The sequence below is a fragment of the Thunnus maccoyii genome, chromosome 11 (assembly GCF_910596095.1).
Source record: "Thunnus maccoyii chromosome 11, fThuMac1.1, whole genome shotgun sequence".
NCBI classification, from domain to species: Eukaryota; Metazoa; Chordata; class Actinopteri; order Scombriformes; family Scombridae; genus Thunnus; species Thunnus maccoyii.
Window position 1 is genome coordinate 29,988,643 of NC_056543.1, and position 16,824 is coordinate 30,005,466.

Below are 16,824 nucleotides of genomic sequence, written 5' to 3' on the forward strand. Positions count from 1 at the left end.
ATGTGTAACACTCACAAACAGTGCTTACATTTTAGGTTGTGAAATTTTATTTGAATATGTTTTAACTTTTTTATCGTTTGTTTTTTTGTTTTGAGAAAGATCATATTCCTTCACATGTAGATGTTAAGGAAACTAAAAAAAATGTTATCGATGTCAATAGGCAGCAAATATAACAGTACACACAACAAATTCACTAGTTCACGCCACAGATACAGAAAAGATGTGATTCCATTTCAAAAGATAACAATAATGAAACACGGCTTGTTCAGGCAGAATCCTGTGTTATATAGAGTGTTTCTTAGAAAAACAGCCACAGCTCTACTTATGTGTGACATTAGTTAGAGGTCAGACAAGCCTGATTACATCTCTAGTGTTCCTGAGATCATTCTTCTTGCTGGTGACTGTGACTGAGATAAGTAGTAGTGCAGTTATTGAGTGTTACTGAGCTATTCAGCTGAAAGCTTACCTCTGGTGTTACTAAGTTTGAAGCTCAGATCTGTTTATTTGTTAATTTATTTGGATCATCATTAGCTGTCACCAATGCAACAGGTTCCTTTCCTCACAGTCCACAGCTGAAGGTCCAAAAGTCTTGTATATGAGAAGGATTAAAGGAGTACAGGTTCTATAAAGCTTAAGGAGCAGTAGAGGAGAACATGCTCTATGAACCTCTGTACAGCAGGAGGACTATACGGAGGTCGAAGCTCCTATTCACAAGGAAGACTAGAGGAGGAAAGGCTCTTTTCATGTTCCTGTACATGAGGAGGCATGAAGGAGGACATGCTGTTTTGGACCTCCTGTGCATGAGGAGGGCTCGAGGAGGAAAAGCTCTTTTGAAGCTGCATGGAAAATAAGGTTTTGAGGCGTTTGTGGTATTTATACCATCTCAATTGCAAGAATATTTAATGTACTATTGAAACACTGGTAACACAGTGCTGATAATTCACAACATATTTTTTGTTCTTCAGGGGTATAATCAACATGATATTTTAGATAAATAGACAGAGGAGGTGCTGAGATGGACATCAGACAAATATATAGCACATGAAATTCAATTTAGCTGTCACCACAGGAGGGGAACAGTGCTGCATTAAGAATGGGACTTGAAGAGCAAATAAACAGACTGATGCAGCCAGTGTGAACAAGGTGTAACAGATTTGAATACTGATACGACACTGCAGCTGACCTGTGGCAGGTTTACAACAGAGCTTCTCTCGCCTTTCATCAGTTTGTTCAAACCCAACCCGGCTCCAAAGCTGTGGAATATTTGGTGAGCAATGACATGGTTTATATCAGGTATATGCATGACCCATGGTTGTCTCTCACTTGGACTGTGTCCACATTAAAGCTGGCTACATCCCCCAACTGAGTTTGCATGTCTCAGCAGGTTAACATTATCATTTTCCAAAAGCTCAGTCCACACTAAAAGGAGTGAGCAGCGTTTCCAGGTTTATCTGCTCTGGAGATGGTTTTAGAAACACGATGATGGACAGAAGACAAAATGGAGAGAAGTGTGTGACCAAAGTCTTAACCATAGTCCTTAACTTTATTTGGACCTTGTTTCATTGAGACAGATAGAACTTGTGGAATCACTCGGATAGCAACACACCTAGATTTCATGTTTTAGAACTGAAAACTACTAAAATGTTATTTTCCAAATGATGCATGGCATTTCAGGGCCCTTAAAGTCAGCTAAAAGACTAAAAGACAGGTATGAAATTCATATCAACCAATCCTAACACACACAAGGATGTGTGCACTGAGTTCCCATGTTTAAAGCTCCAGAATATCTACTCCACATCTGTCATATTCTCCAAACTGACACTTGTTTATAAATCTCTGAGCCACAGCTTCATAAATGGCACATTCATGAATATTGATATTTTCTTTTTCTTATCCAATACACTTCAATGTTTGTTCAGGTTACACTCGATGTATGTCATTTGTTTATGAAAGGTGAAATGAGGCACTAATCAATATTTATGAGTGAAACAGGCACAATGGCATTATAAACCAGAAACGTTGCTACTGACACTTTTATGTCCATGCCAGATGTACCTTGTATCTGTGTATACACATGCATGCACACACTACAGAAACACACACACACACATACACACACACGCCTTTTCTGTCTGTGCTCTTTACACAGTGGGTGTCTTTGTATTTTCCCAGAGCCATGTGCTAGAGAGATACTCAGGTGGCTATCATGAGACACCGTGCTCTCCCGAGCCCTCCGGATCCACGAGCACACACACACACACACACACACACACAGAAAAACACACAAACCGTATTATGACCGTCCCACACACTGCTAAGAGGTCTATAGTGAGACACAGCTCTTGTAGAAATCTTGCTTTCCTTTTCTATGCAACAATTCATATCTGCAGATACAGCGTCTTCTCTTCACAGCAGTTAGAAGCTGCAAATATTCAGCTCTGTGGCTGAATATCTATTTAAAGGGTCAGTTCACCTAAATTTTACAAATAAGATATTTTCTCACTTATCTAGAGTGGGTAGTGCAGATAGTTTTATTTTTGCAAAACGTGTCCTGGTATTGAAATATCTGTCTCTAAGATTTCAACAGCATTAAAACATGAGTCTTGCAGGTAAAATATGCAACTCATGTAGCTGTTATATCAGTTCAGTGTGAGGCTGCTGCTCTGTAGGAGCACTTTGACTGTAACAGTGATAACTGGGCAGAGATGAGCCTCCTGAATTTGCACTCAAAACAGTGTCAAACCTTTCATTTACAACTTCAATTAGAGCTGCTTTAATTTCTTGTTACTGAGAGCCTCAGAAACAAGGGTGTTGTAAATGCCTGCTTACTTCTTATATTATTTAAATTCCATACTTGTGATTGGCAACCTCTATGTTGCATTTGATATAACTCACTACCCACAACAGCCAATGATATTAAATGATGAATAAACTTATGACTTATGAGTAGAACAATCTGTACTTTATCCAGGCGAAGAAATATAAAAGTGAAGCCATTATGAAACCCACCACAGTAAACGCTCATTCCCTTATGTAACATTATGAGCGTGTGTGCATTTCCAGTAAGTTGTTCTTCTCTGACAGGAGAACCACTGTCTGCGGATCAAGATCTTGGGAGACTGCTACTACTGCGTGTCTGGGCTGCCAGAGGCAAGAGCAGATCACGCCCACTGCTGTGTGGAGATGGGGTTGGACATGATAGAGGCTATCTCGTAAGTTGCCTCCAGGGTTAAGAAGTCATCACTGGTTAACGTGTGACTGCAATTTGTAAAATGCAAGAACTAGTGGCTGCTTGTGTTCTTTTTCATATCTTGGTTTGCTCCTGTGAATGATCAGAGATTAATACTGACATCCAGCATCTCATCATTACTCTGCTCGGGAGGGTTGAGGTTACAGTTCATGGCTTGAGGGTGACACATTGATCGCTAGTTGTCTGTTACTCATTTCCTGGGCCCACATGCTCCTCAATGCCTTTAGACTTTTCCAACCGCAGGTTTCTAAACCATATCAGTTCATCTGCTCCACATTGCTCTGTTAGCATGATCCTCTTTTTGCATCTATCCACCCATCTGTCCATGTTCTGTACTTGCTTATCCTGTACAAAGTTGCAGGGGTCTGAACTGTATGGGAGCCTATCCCAGCATGCATAGGGATAATAATGAAATGATAATTGATAAAATGAGTAATTGTTTAAGTCATTTATCAAGCAAAAATGTCAAATGTTCTGAGGTTGCACCTTGTTAAATGCGAGGATTTAAGGATTTTCTCTGTTTTATATCATTATACATTTAATATATTCGGGTTTCGGACTGTAAGATGGACATAACAAGCAATTAAGCAAATTAAAAACATCAGTTTTGATAAAAACAACTAATCAAGTTATTCAAAATTAATTGTTAATGAATATAATAATTTGTTGCAGCCCAGAGGACAAGAGGCATGGTCCACCCTCAGGTCACCAGTTTGTCACAGGGCTAATGTTGCTTCTGCATATCAGGATTTCATTTTATTTACATTTCTGGATATTTCCTTTTTAATGCTGTTAATGCAGCATGGCAAGCATTGCAAGACCACTGCAAATACTCAACTGGTGAGAATATGATGGTTTACCAGCACCCTGAAGTTGTCTGCTAAAGCAGAGATGAACTCAGAGGTAGTCTTCAGTCACACTATAGGTCATAGTGAAGAGACTAGTCCAGTTGCAGTGTCAAAGAGAAAAAACATAGCCTAAAGAAACTTCATCAATAACAAACAAAAAATAAAGAACACTGATTAAGACATCACAGTGCTAAATAAAGTTGATGACCAATTATCTCTGGGAAGTGTAGTGCAGAAACACCTCAGCAGTCAGCGTGTATCAGCAGAGATGTTTGCAAAAATAGAAGACAGTAATTTAGCAGATTACCCCTTTAAAGATGATTTGACAAACTTGTGATGTTTCTTGCAGGCTGGTGCGTGAGGTGATGGGAGTGAACGTGAACATGAGAGTGGGCATCCACAGCGGCAGGGTGCACTGTGGGGTTCTGGGACTCAGGAAGTGGCAGTTTGACGTCTGGTCCAATGACGTCACACTAGCCAATCAGATGGAGGCCGGGGGCAAAGCTGGGTATGTTCAGTTCTAATAAACTTCAACATTTTGCTAAAACTGGATGAGCTGCCGAGTATGTTACAGACATTTTTATGGTTGTGTTTTTTATGTTCTCATTGCAGACGTATCCATATCACCAAGGCCACTCTGAATTATCTGAATGGTGACTATGATGTGGAGCCGGGAGCAGGGGGAGAAAGAAATCCCTACCTAAAGAAGAACAACATAGAAACCTACCTCATTGTGGGATGCAGTCAGAAACGGGTACGGGTAGTCCTCACTATTGTCCACAATGCAGAGTCACTTTTCTATCTATAGTGTGATTATAAACAGATAAACCATATTTAGGTTTTTGTTTAAAGTTGCATTAATCAACTTTTGGCCACTAGGGGGCAGAATAATTACAAAATAAGCTGACAGAAAGACGCCGTCGACATATTTGCCTTTTAAAGTTGTGCAGGCTAACATGTTAGCAAGTAATGGTTATTTACACATCCAGCAATGCAAACCTTGATGCTGTTTTCTCATATGAATTCTGTACAATATCCGGAGTTGCTCTTTCACACATGTAGCATACAACAGGAGATTGTCCGTGTCAGACGTGTTTTCACCTACTGGAATATTCTGTTTAGTTTAGGCGAGGGGGGGTGCCTCAGTAGAGCGTTCAGGAGGCCGGACATGATGTGAAAAGTACACTGCAGTTCATAATTTGGTCATAAACAACCAAGTCTCTTGCCGTTCCTTGAATTTGTCTAATGATTTCGGTGTCGGCCCTTACTGACAGAAGTTCCTGAATCTTGTTAGACATTTTTGTTGGTGTCTTCATGTAAATGACCCTTCCTCTTCACCCTCAGATATTTGTTTTCTTTCGGTTTTGTGCCAGTTGCATGATAGAAATATCATCAAACACGCCCACTCACATGCTGTGAATTCTCCAGAAAATTCACTGCTCTATTCAGATATGGGAACAAATCGGACATTATATGGACTTTGTACAAGGGAGCTGGCAGGGTAAAGTCCATTTAATGTCTGGTCCAACTGATTCGGACATTTGCCTTCTCACATACAGCTCCTCTGGGTGATATCTGGATAACTTCAGGGTTGCAGTGCATGTATGAAAGGGGCTTTTGTCTGTAGTTTCATCACTTATTGTTTCTTAATTATTTGGGGATTCATTTTAGGGATTCATCTGCAGCTTAAACAGCAACTTTTGCATTTTTCCCTCCTTTTTTTCCCTTCAATTTTTGTTAGTGAAAGCATTTTTGGAGCTGTCCTCATTCCCATAGGGCCCAGTGTACAAGTAGTCAAAAATGTGCTGAAAAGCATCCACTGGCAGCAGGGAACATGACAACTTTAATGATTGGTAACATAAAATCTGGGAAACATTGAACCACTGCTACAAGATGTTTGTATTCTTGGTAACGAATCATTAAACTGAAAACACTGAGCGTTAACTATTTTACATACAGTACATGTGGAGCTGCAATAGCTACAGTTGACAGTACTTCTAATGTAATGAATATTATTATTTTGAATCCAAGAGCTGACGGTACGTGTCTATTAAGGCTTGAAACAGCACAATGTAACTTTCCAAAAATATACTGAGACCTTCTTTGTGTGGATGTTGAATTATTCTGAATCTAAGAACTTGACATTTTTGATGCATCATTATAACCAAAGCTATAGTGCTGTTACTGATAGAGCTATATTTTAAGATACACACGGCCAGTACATATTGCACATATGATTGCTTATAAACGGGTATTCTGTCCCATGTGAACTGTGTTTCAGAGAGGAATGAGTTTGTCTCCGCTTCACTGCATGAGCCCCAGTGTGTTTATGACTGGACTGCTTTTATCAGCTGTCTCTGTCCTCCAGCAGTATCACAAGCTGTGACTATAGATAGCATGTCATGTGAAGTGGTATCCTCCTCTCATTTTGCTGCTCATGCTGTGAGACAGAGGAAAGATTGTACGGTCCAATTATTTTAGTTAGCTTCCAAATTTTTATTTTTAAAGAATACATCCTAGAGCAAGTATGCCGTTCTAATCTCAGATCTGCAAGAAATAAAACAGTTCAAGATACTATCACTAGAAACCATCTTTGAAAGCAACACAGTTGCAGCTGCTGGGTATTCCATGTTTTTCTGCTTCTGTGTGGGTTTTGGCCGTTTCTGTTTTGTCATGTTGTGTTGCCAGGGAATAAAGCTAATTGTTGAGGCAAAACCTCAGGAACAGGCTAGTTAGTTGTCAAGTGTGAACAACAAAGTAAAATCATTAAGATCTTCAGGAACGCTTTTTAAAGATCCAGACATGTTTTAAAAAATAAAAAAATACTCCTCTTTGAACAATATGTCCCTGATATGGGTTTTCCACAAAAAAGTTCCATTACCAAGTTAGAAATTCTTCAAATTTAAAATTACTCCTTCTCCTTCAATGAAAATGATACATATCTATGAATATACAGATATTGTTCATTTAAAAAGTTTAACTGCTGAACGCAAGATGTTTCTTACTTCACTGAAAAGTCCATGTATGTGCATTGGGGGTTTGTAAGTTGCATACTAGACCACGATTGGCTCCAAATTACCTGTGATGTCACAAATCAGGCTCATAGATACACGTCTTAAACTTAGATTTAAAGTGCTCCCAGAGAAACTTTCCACTTAGAGCAGATGAATGTGAAAACAGCCGTCTAGTGTCAAACTCTGCACATACATCATTCTGCACAGTGAAGCTTAAACATCCAACTGAAGTAATAAGAAATACACATTTTTGTGTGGAGTTATAATGTGAAGCCGCTGCGACTCTGCTGTTGGAAATCCATTTGCAAGCCATTTGCACTTTTGCATTCAAATTTGCGCATGATACGACACAACCAGCTGTCTTTGGAAAATTTGAGATTGGGATGAAAACTGTACATCAGCTGTTGTCATAAACACAAGAACATTAAATAAAGAACAGAGAAGAGGGGTGGCATAACTCACCCATTTTCCATATACTGCACAATATCTTCGTTTGTCATTTGTTTCTGTCATATTAAAGGGTCAGTTCACCCATATTACTAAAAAAACTGTCTTACCTTTCCTTCTTACCTATAGTAATGTGATATTTTTGGTTTTACTTGCCCAGATTTTAAGATATTAAAATTTGGTGTTGCTCAAATGTCCATTGTTTCTCTCTAAAAATAATGTTCTGGTTTATCCAGCGATCCTGTTGTGAACACTTTTCATTGGAACTACTTCCCACTGAAGAAATAGTCCCAATGAAAATTATTCACAGTGAATAATTTTCAAATGTAAATTTCTCATGCTTTCATGAATACAAACAGAATGCCTTTCACCACCAATATATTGAGGTTATTTCTTTTGCATGGGCTCCCTTTGTTCACAGGACTATAAAGGCAGAATTGTTACATTAACAATTTTAAAGCTGGAGTGCAGGACTTTTACATATAAATGAACATCCATTACATTCAAGCCTTTGCCAAACGAGTTCACACAATGCTGATTAAGTCTGTCACCGCCAGATAAATCTCTCTGTATTTTGCAGTATACCACAGTTTTTAAATCTGGTGTCTGTGGTGACTTTCCCAAACTGGCGCACCGATAGTGATGCGTTTCACGTCAACCAGCAATGATTGGTTTGTGACTATCGACTGGGACGGACTGTCCTCAGTGCACCCTAACCGAGTTGCATCGCCAGGGCAGGGACTGGCTCACGTAAAAAGCATGAGGTGTCTGCAATGATGACGTCGACAGCGATTGTGTAATTACTCTCACTGCCAGAAGGGGGAGACAAAAGTTCCATACGGCAGGTTTAAGTACAAAAAAAAAACCAAACAAGCATCAAAACAAACATTAAAACATACAAAACTGAAACTTAAATAAAAGAAAACTGTTTTCAAAAGGCACTGAACCAGCAATACATACATTTAAATATAAGAATAGGTGGTAAGAGCTTAATGTCTTTTCCTTAAAGATCTGCAGATTTAACCATCAAATAGGTGCAGTCAGTGGTAGATTCAGCCAAAGAAATCAGGTGATCTAACTTTAAATCCTCTTGAGGATAAAAGAAACTTTTAATTGCTTTTTCATTGCCTGGTTTCAAAGGTGGGAACCTTCAGAACAAGCTCATTCTGAGGTCTAGTGACATTGCACTGTGATACAAAACGTCTTATGTTTTTTGTTAGTCCATCAACAGGTAATGAGTATTACAGTAATAGTACAGGTAATGATTCTCTGTTCTGTATCTTCTTCTCTTACAGAAAGAGGAAAAGGCGATGATAGCCAAAATGAACCGACAGAGGACGAATTCTGTCACCCACAACAGCGGCCACTGGACTGACCGTCCGTTCTACAATCATCTGGGCGGCAACCAGATCTCCAAGGAGATGAAGAGGATGGTGAGAAAAATTTAAAAAGTGGTCATTCTTATTAGAAAAGTGTCCTGACCTTTTGCTTTGTAGCATTGCTATTATGCATGTCAATGCTAATAGAGTGCAACAACCAGGCATCTCTCCTGGCAATATCTCATCTCAGCTCTCATTTGGTGATGAAGCCAACACATTTTTAATACCCATGATACTTTGATCTTCAGCCCTGATAAGCAGCGGTGATGGCCCTTCATGGCACACTCCACCTCTCACCACACCTCACCTTGGCTCTGAGAGGCTCTCTGGGGCACTCAGGGAGACAACAGCAATATGCAGGCGGCCGTGATGAAGCGAGTACCACAGCAAATTGTCGGTCTACAGCTATCTGAACAGCAAAAAAAAAAAGAGAGAGAGAAAAAGACTCCCGTCCTCCAAACTGGGCTGAATTTGATTTGGAGGAAAAACTTGAAATGTAGGAGCAGCAGAGTGATGAGACCGTATGGAGATTGATTTTTATTTACATACCGTTGCTCTCCCTGCTGAGCTGACCCTGTGCACAGTGACTCACTCAGTGAATGGATGCACCCACACCTGACACACACACATACACGCGCACACACACTCAAAGGATTGCTTCTTGTTTGTCCTCATGTTATCAGTCCACCCACCTCTCTCACTGTATTTATTATAGGGAAGAAGATGACAAAACTCAGGCTGCATGCAAATTTTTCTCTGAAGTTTCACATTTCCTGTGGAACACACACACACTTCATCTCCTAATTACAAAAAAAAAATCTGAGTTGTGTTTATAGCAGCCTACAGACCCCCCTGGTGGTCACATAGTAGAAAATTAAAAGATTGAATAGGAAGTCTGTGCATAAGGATTAAATAGTTTTAAAGTAATGTAATTTGTTATTCATTCTTATCAGATTAGTATAACTGTTTTATCAGGTTACTCGATATGAGAAAACAGATCATTTTAAGGTATAATGTCTTGTCTTCATCAGGGTTATCAGGGTTTGAAGACTTGAACATTTTCACATAAAGCCAACACTGGAGATGTGCAGTTTGAAAGATGTGGGCATTTACCAGAGAGGGATATTGCTATCAAGTTACAGCATGGGGAATGTAGGCTCCGGTGTTTTTCAAGCTTAACTCGACCCTCGGGACTATATATCAAGATATCCTCTGGTGCATCAATATTGATCTTTAAAAAAAAAAAAAAAAAAAAAAAAGTCTCTTTGGATTGATGTTTTGCAAACTTTATACCTAACAGTTTAAATCAGGATTTTTCTTTCACGTATCTTTTGTAAAGATCCGCAGGGGGGCTAAGAATATTTTTTATTTGGTTATTTCTTTGTGGTGCTATTGTGAATTTGTAAGGGCTTTCCTGATGCCATTGGTTGTTTATTATGCCAGATGTACCTTGTTGACTAGTCAGTCTGTGTATTACTGCCACATACGTGAGGTCTAACCACGCTGAGGAAGACCTCGGCCCAAAATGTCCACGCATTAAAAAATATTTTCTGCATAAGTCATGATGTGCAGACTTTACCGTTTTGAAGTCCTATCACCACTGCATGACATTTCATAGAAGAAGTGAGTCGAGCGCTTATCTTTATATTTATATATTTATTATAATGTCTCTTGCAAGTTCCCCAACCTTATGGAAGTGCATTTCTAAACCACTGGAATGCTCCTGTAATGAGAAATATAGTGAGAATAATTGTTTGTTATTGAGGGATGAGCTTACAATTTTTGATGATACTGTATTTAGATTTTGTTCCTACAGGAGGCATAACAATGTCTAGAATAACCACTGTGTAAGTCCTGTTTGATTGTTAATGCATTAATTATAGAGAATAAAGTACAGGCCTGTAGAGGAATTTTGACAAATAACAAAAAGTATTTTCACTAGTTGTATGACAATTTATTGCTGCATTACATGTTTAATTGATTATTTTTTATATTTGTATTTGACCCCCAAGGGGCTCCACAGCAGCTGGTTAGCTTGATCACTAATAGCCACTGTGAATTAAATAGACAAAAAAAAGAGCAGCACTTACTGAAACTCCAACCACATCAGCATTAAATCTTAGGAAAAAGACAACAAAATGATGCCAGGCTGAAAAAGTAGAAACACCACAGCTCAGGCTGGTCAGCATTAAAGACAAAAAGAGGTTTATCTCCCGGCTTTCTGGATGACTACATTCAATTACTGGTTCTGACACCATGTCAGCGGCTTCTGTGTTTTTTCTTCGTTTGATGAGTTTGTCGCTAGAATGTGTTCTTTATTCCTTGACTCAAAGAGCTCTTTCAAAGTTTGCAGAAACTGTAACACTTTTGACATCAACTTTATTTTGCTATAGCTCAGCCTTTCTGTTTCCTCCCCCTGCCTATCACTCTCTCTCCTTCTCTATCTCTGTACCGCTCATTAATCACCCGGCAAGCACCAGAGATAAAACAAGTTGTGCAGACAGAGTCGTAGAGAGTGAGGAGTCAAAGATGCACAGAGGGCATGAGAGAGAATATAGATACAAATGGGAAGGAGGGTTACGGATGTATATTCTCTCTTGTTCTTCCATCCAGAGACAGATGGAGCTGAGCAGACAACTGTAATATGTTGAGAACATGAGAGGAAAGACTGGGACAAGCAGGATTTACAATGTTTAGTTTTTACCTTCTGCTTTTTCATGTTGCAGTCTTTGCATATTGAGGCCAGCTGCACTACTTGTGCTCCCTCAGCAGTGACATTACTGTGTTTATTCATGAGAGGGAGCTAGAGAGACGTGTTAGCTCACTTCATTGTCATACCTTACATAGATGTGGATACATTACTGAACATGCCTACTGTTCATTTAAATACAGTCAAATTAGTAAAGCTATTTATTTTGGAAACTCAAACCTGCCTCTCAGACTTTCTTTGATGGTTTCCTATAATATTGCTGCTGTAGCATTTAGTAAAGTGTGAGTGTTGGTGAATCTACTGTGGCAGGAAGCTTTGGACAGACGTCAGACAGCCTCTCTTCAGCCACAGTGTGAACTAAATACTAAATACTGAAGTTCAGCTGCCGTTTTTGAACCAACAGCAGCAGCAAACCTGCAAATGTCTTTTTCAGTCTGAGGGTTTTGCTCCTATCTCGGAGGAGTGGATGATTACTATGTGCAGTACGCCGCTTTCCTGTTATCTACTTTACACCGTAATGAAAAATATCATCGACACTCTTATGACACCGCTACCTCTTGTGAGACAGATGCGAAGAGGAGACGAGAATGTTACAGAAAATAAGTGAACCTCATTGTCTCTGTCTCTGCGCGTTCCCACCTTTCATCTCTTCCTTCTTTTACTTTTTCTCACCTAATCTGACCTCAGAAAATCCAAAAAAAAAAATCACTTACTTCTTATTATAATTACTTGTTGACCACAGCTTGCTCTTTCATTTTTCAGCAGGCATCTGCTTGACTTTTTTTCTGCTCAGTGAACTTTTTTCTTTATACCTGCTGTTTCATTTCATTTTCTTTGGCTCAAATGAGTCACTGTCAACAGGCCTCCAAGTGCTGTTATTTTCAAAGTTATAAAGCCAATGTGAACTTTTATAATTAATGTTAAACTGAACAAACTGATGCACACTCAGATAGATGGATGACTGGGTGGCTCAAGTGCCTTAGTTATAAGTATTTAATTTACAATGATATAAAAGAGAAAAACAAATTCTTCACATCTGAGAAGTTGGACTAAAAGAAGAGTATTTTTCCTTGATAAATGACTCAAAGGATTAAAAAGATTTTGAAATATATTATCTGTCAATCACCAGATAGATCTCAACATTTGATTTGTTTTGTTTATGGGATAATGTGGGATAAAGTAATGTAGAGAGGCCACTGATAAAGTTCCCAGATGTTGCAGTAATTTTCAGCTAATTGTCTTTTTTGCTTTTTCTCTTCTCTTTTCTGTCTTGCAGGGCTTTGAAGACCCCAAGGACAAGTGAGTAGTTATTGAACCTCCATAGCATTGTGTCTTCCCTCTCATCCCTCTCTGTCTTGTATCTGTTTGTCTGTGTTCCATGGCACTGTTGATGAAAATCAGTGAAGTTAATGACTTTCACTCACAGTTTGAGTCACAGGACATCGCTGTGATCTCTAAGGATGTACTGCAAAGCCTGTCTGACACTGTTTCAGGTTAAAGATCCATCTACAGTACTAAAATACATCTGAGAATTAGCTTTGTTTCCACACTGTTGACAAAAGACCAGCATTAGTAGTGGTCATGAAATATTATGAGACTTTATGTTGCTGCTGTTTATGGCTGATGTAAATACCCGTTAGACATTTACCACTTTGTTTACAAGCAGAAACAAAGCACAGATTGTAAATTTAATGCATTGTGTACCTGATTACTGAGCACCTAGAGGATGCAGCAGCTTTTAAAGGAGCAGCTTTCTTGGACCTCACTAATGCTTTTGTGGCTGAATGGGAGCAAATTTCTGCAGCCAGGTTCCAACATCTGGTAGATAGCCTTCCTACATAGAAGATTGAAGATTTTTACAGCGGCATATAAATACCCACAAACAAGGACACAAACAATCACATAAGGACGTAATACTTAGCCATGCACATACTTTTGGCCATGTTGTGTTCATCGATGCAGGACTAGGGAAATACAGGCAGTACACAAAATAACTTGATGAAAAAGGACTTTTAAGTAATGAAATCACTGTTGTGAACGGGAATCCTTTTAGTCTAGTGGTCTTGTGTAACCATGATTGTTTTCACTGAAAAAAGAAACTATTGCAACACAGCTAAAGTGGCTCATATAAGCTTTTTACTGTCTGGTTTGTATCATTGGAAGTTTCTTTATCATTTGTTGATATGAATTTGAGATTGTTCATGATTTGTCCTCTTTGGAATCCTATCAGTTGTCTCACATTGCTATGGAAACCCAGATATAAACGTCTTGATGGCCTGGCAGGCTTTATACCCGATAAATGCCGCTAATAGGCATTTAACCTTATGTGACCAACCTTTGAAACAGTGTTGTAACTGTGACGAATGTTCTTCAGTCTTTTTTTTCAGAAAGTGTCCTCATTTTGTCACAATTCATGGATGATGTCGTCTTTTGAGGTCTACCACTGTCAGATAGATATTCATAATGTGGTGCAATGACGACTGTCTCAGCTACAATCTATAAAAGACAGGGAGGGGATGTTTAAGCCACAGGCTGTCAGTGATCAAAGCACTGCAGTCATTTCTTAAGAAGTGGTCGTCCTCCTCTCCTCCCATGCTGTTCTGTATCTGTGAGTTCATTCTGACATCACACAGAGCCGGAGCGTCCATGCTGACAGCTTCTGCTCCAGGCTACACCACAGATCATACTTCTTATGCAGACCGACATATTTTTTGGAGTGGAGAGGAAGAACATGCTGTGTTTTTATCATGCTCTGCTAGAAGGTATCACTTGATATGATATCACAGCTTAGTTTGGAAATCTGGCTGAGTGGTCTGGTGAATTCAGAGGCTTGTTGCAGTGAGCAGTCACATATTTTTAGTCCATTTATGAGGACTCTGAAAATCATCTCTGACCCTGAAGGTGAAGCATACCCTGAATGAAGGCATTTCAGGGGTGAAAAATGCCTCTTAGACTGCTACAAAAATTCTTCTATGCCACTATATTAAGGCCTTAAATGACAAGGATTGAGACTCAATTTAAGGACATCTCTATTGTGGATTGGACTCAAGTAATTCCTCCATTTTTTCTCCTTACTTTGTCTTACTAAAAGAACGTTTTGTATTGTAACATGTCTGTCTTATAAAGTCACTTCATTAACAATCTCTCTGTAGAACTCTTATTAGGGCACGAGCACAAAAGTGTGAGGAACCTATTGTTTTTGTAAAGATTATTATTATTCCCCTACGCCACTGCATTTCTGAAGGACTTGGGATGCTCGAAAACTCACAAATATTGGCACACACATCAGAACTGGGGAAAATTGCAAAGTTCTGTAGTGACTGGGCTCAGGTGTGTCCAGCAGGCTCGATAGCACCCCCAAATACAGGGCCATGTTGAGATAAGGTTGCTTGGATGTTAATGAAATTCGGTGGGATCATTGCTCTCATCATTCTGGACATAATACATACTTTAAAAAAAAAAAAAAAAGTTTTTTGCTGGACAGGAAGTCAGCCATTTGACTGACACATTTGTGGCCTTTAGGATGCACAAAAACTCATGAAACTTAGCACCTATGTTTGAGCTAGTAAGAATTTCGATTAGTATCACAATTGGGCTTGGGTGTGGCACCTTGGCTCTACTGCACCCTTTAATTACTTAAAGCGTTTTTCAGGTGCTAGGGGTGCTCGAAAACTCACAAACCTTTGCTGCACATGCATTAGAAGTGGTGAAACTTCATATCTGATATGGGTCTCAGGTTTGGGTGTGGCAAAATGGCTCGAGGACACCCTCTAGACAATTCCGATGTCAAAGCCCCCACCTTTAAATTTGACGTATATGTACATGATTTGGTAGGCAGATGTAACATCTCCAGACTTAAAAAAAATCCTCTTGGAGTCATACTCTAAGTCCAACAGGAAGTCAGCCATTTTGAATCTACTGTGCATTTGCAAAGTGAAGCCATAGACATAGACGTTGTACTTTAACGAACTCCAAGAGATTTAACCCAAGCAACTTCAAATTTGGTGAAGTGACATCTGAAGACCTTTGCAATCCTAAATTGTGAAGCTTTTTAGTTTTCATGGAACACTCTTGGCGTGACATGACACTGACCAAAGTTAAACACTGTGACAAAATGGAGATTGAACAGACCTCCTTCGCCATTTCTGACCAATAACTAAATTAAAGCCTGAACTAAAAGCATAAATGAACCAGGAGAAAGGACCGATAACTCAACACATGGACAGAAAACCCCTTTTCTCATCTCCCAAGACCGGAGTCATAAACTCTAACTCACATTCCTGGGTCGCGTTCATGGAGTCTCTCTGCAAATCTGAGCCAAATCTGAATTGGTGTGAATTAAATGTCTAATCATTATGTATATCAAATCATGTTTCTTATAAAAAATCATAAATAATGGTATAATTTTGATTACTATGCTATAATCTATTGAGGAGATATTAATTTCTGATTTTGTTACATTTTGTATTACTGGCCCAATTGACAAGGTTAGATCTTCAAATTTAATTTTTTTAATGGTAAGAGTGAATTAATGTTTATTAAGTTACTATGCAATAGTACTTTAAAATCACCTAAATGTTTACGTTTTATTTAGATAAGTAGTTGTATTGAATGAAGTTCTCTGAAGTAATAGGAATGTTAGACATAATGTGTGAAGAATTTCAGGTTAATAGTCACATTGAATGTTTTATATTATGAAGTAAGAGTTATGTTGAATTTATATTTGAAATTATGTCTCTGAAAGTTTAATCTAATCACATAATTGTTGCTTTAAACTTTTATTTCACTACTAGATGTATAGATGGTTTGACAAGGTTGAATCAATGAAGGTTGAACATTAGGAGAAGCATTAATATGAATGTGTATGTTAGGAAGGATTGACTTATTATGAAATGAATGTATAATGCTGAACTGTTCTTCTGAATGGTTTTACAATATGTGGCTCAGGAGGCAGAGCGGGTCGTCCACTAATCGGGAGATTGGTGGTTCGATCCCCGGCTCCTCCAGTCCGCATGTCAAAGTGTCCTTGGGCAAGATACTGAACCCAAAAATGCTCCCAACGTCTGCACCAGCAGTGTGTGAATGTGCATGAGATTAGATCCTGATGATCAGGTTGGCACCTTGCATGGCAGCCTCTGCCATCAGTGTATGAATGTGTGTGTATGGATGAATGTTG

At 39.0% G+C, this 16,824-nt stretch overlaps 1 protein-coding gene across 4 annotated transcripts in view; it reads left to right on the forward strand.

Annotated features, from left to right (window-relative positions):
• adcy5 (adenylate cyclase 5) overlaps positions 1 to 16,824 on the forward strand; it is a 94,777-nt gene that overhangs the window by 61,294 nt on the left and 16,659 nt on the right. For all 4 annotated transcript variants that reach the window (XR_006098668.1, XM_042425448.1, XM_042425450.1 and 1 more), the window contains exons 5-9: positions 3,085 to 3,212; positions 4,448 to 4,606; positions 4,711 to 4,852; positions 8,855 to 8,992; positions 12,925 to 12,947. Coding sequence is in view for 3 of the 4 variants with exons in the window: in XM_042425448.1 (XP_042281382.1) it covers positions 3,085 to 3,212; positions 4,448 to 4,606; positions 4,711 to 4,852; positions 8,855 to 8,992; positions 12,925 to 12,947 (590 nt within the window). In the remaining variant the exon portion in view is untranslated. The remainder of the gene's footprint in view (positions 1 to 3,084; positions 3,213 to 4,447; positions 4,607 to 4,710; positions 4,853 to 8,854; positions 8,993 to 12,924; positions 12,948 to 16,824) is intronic.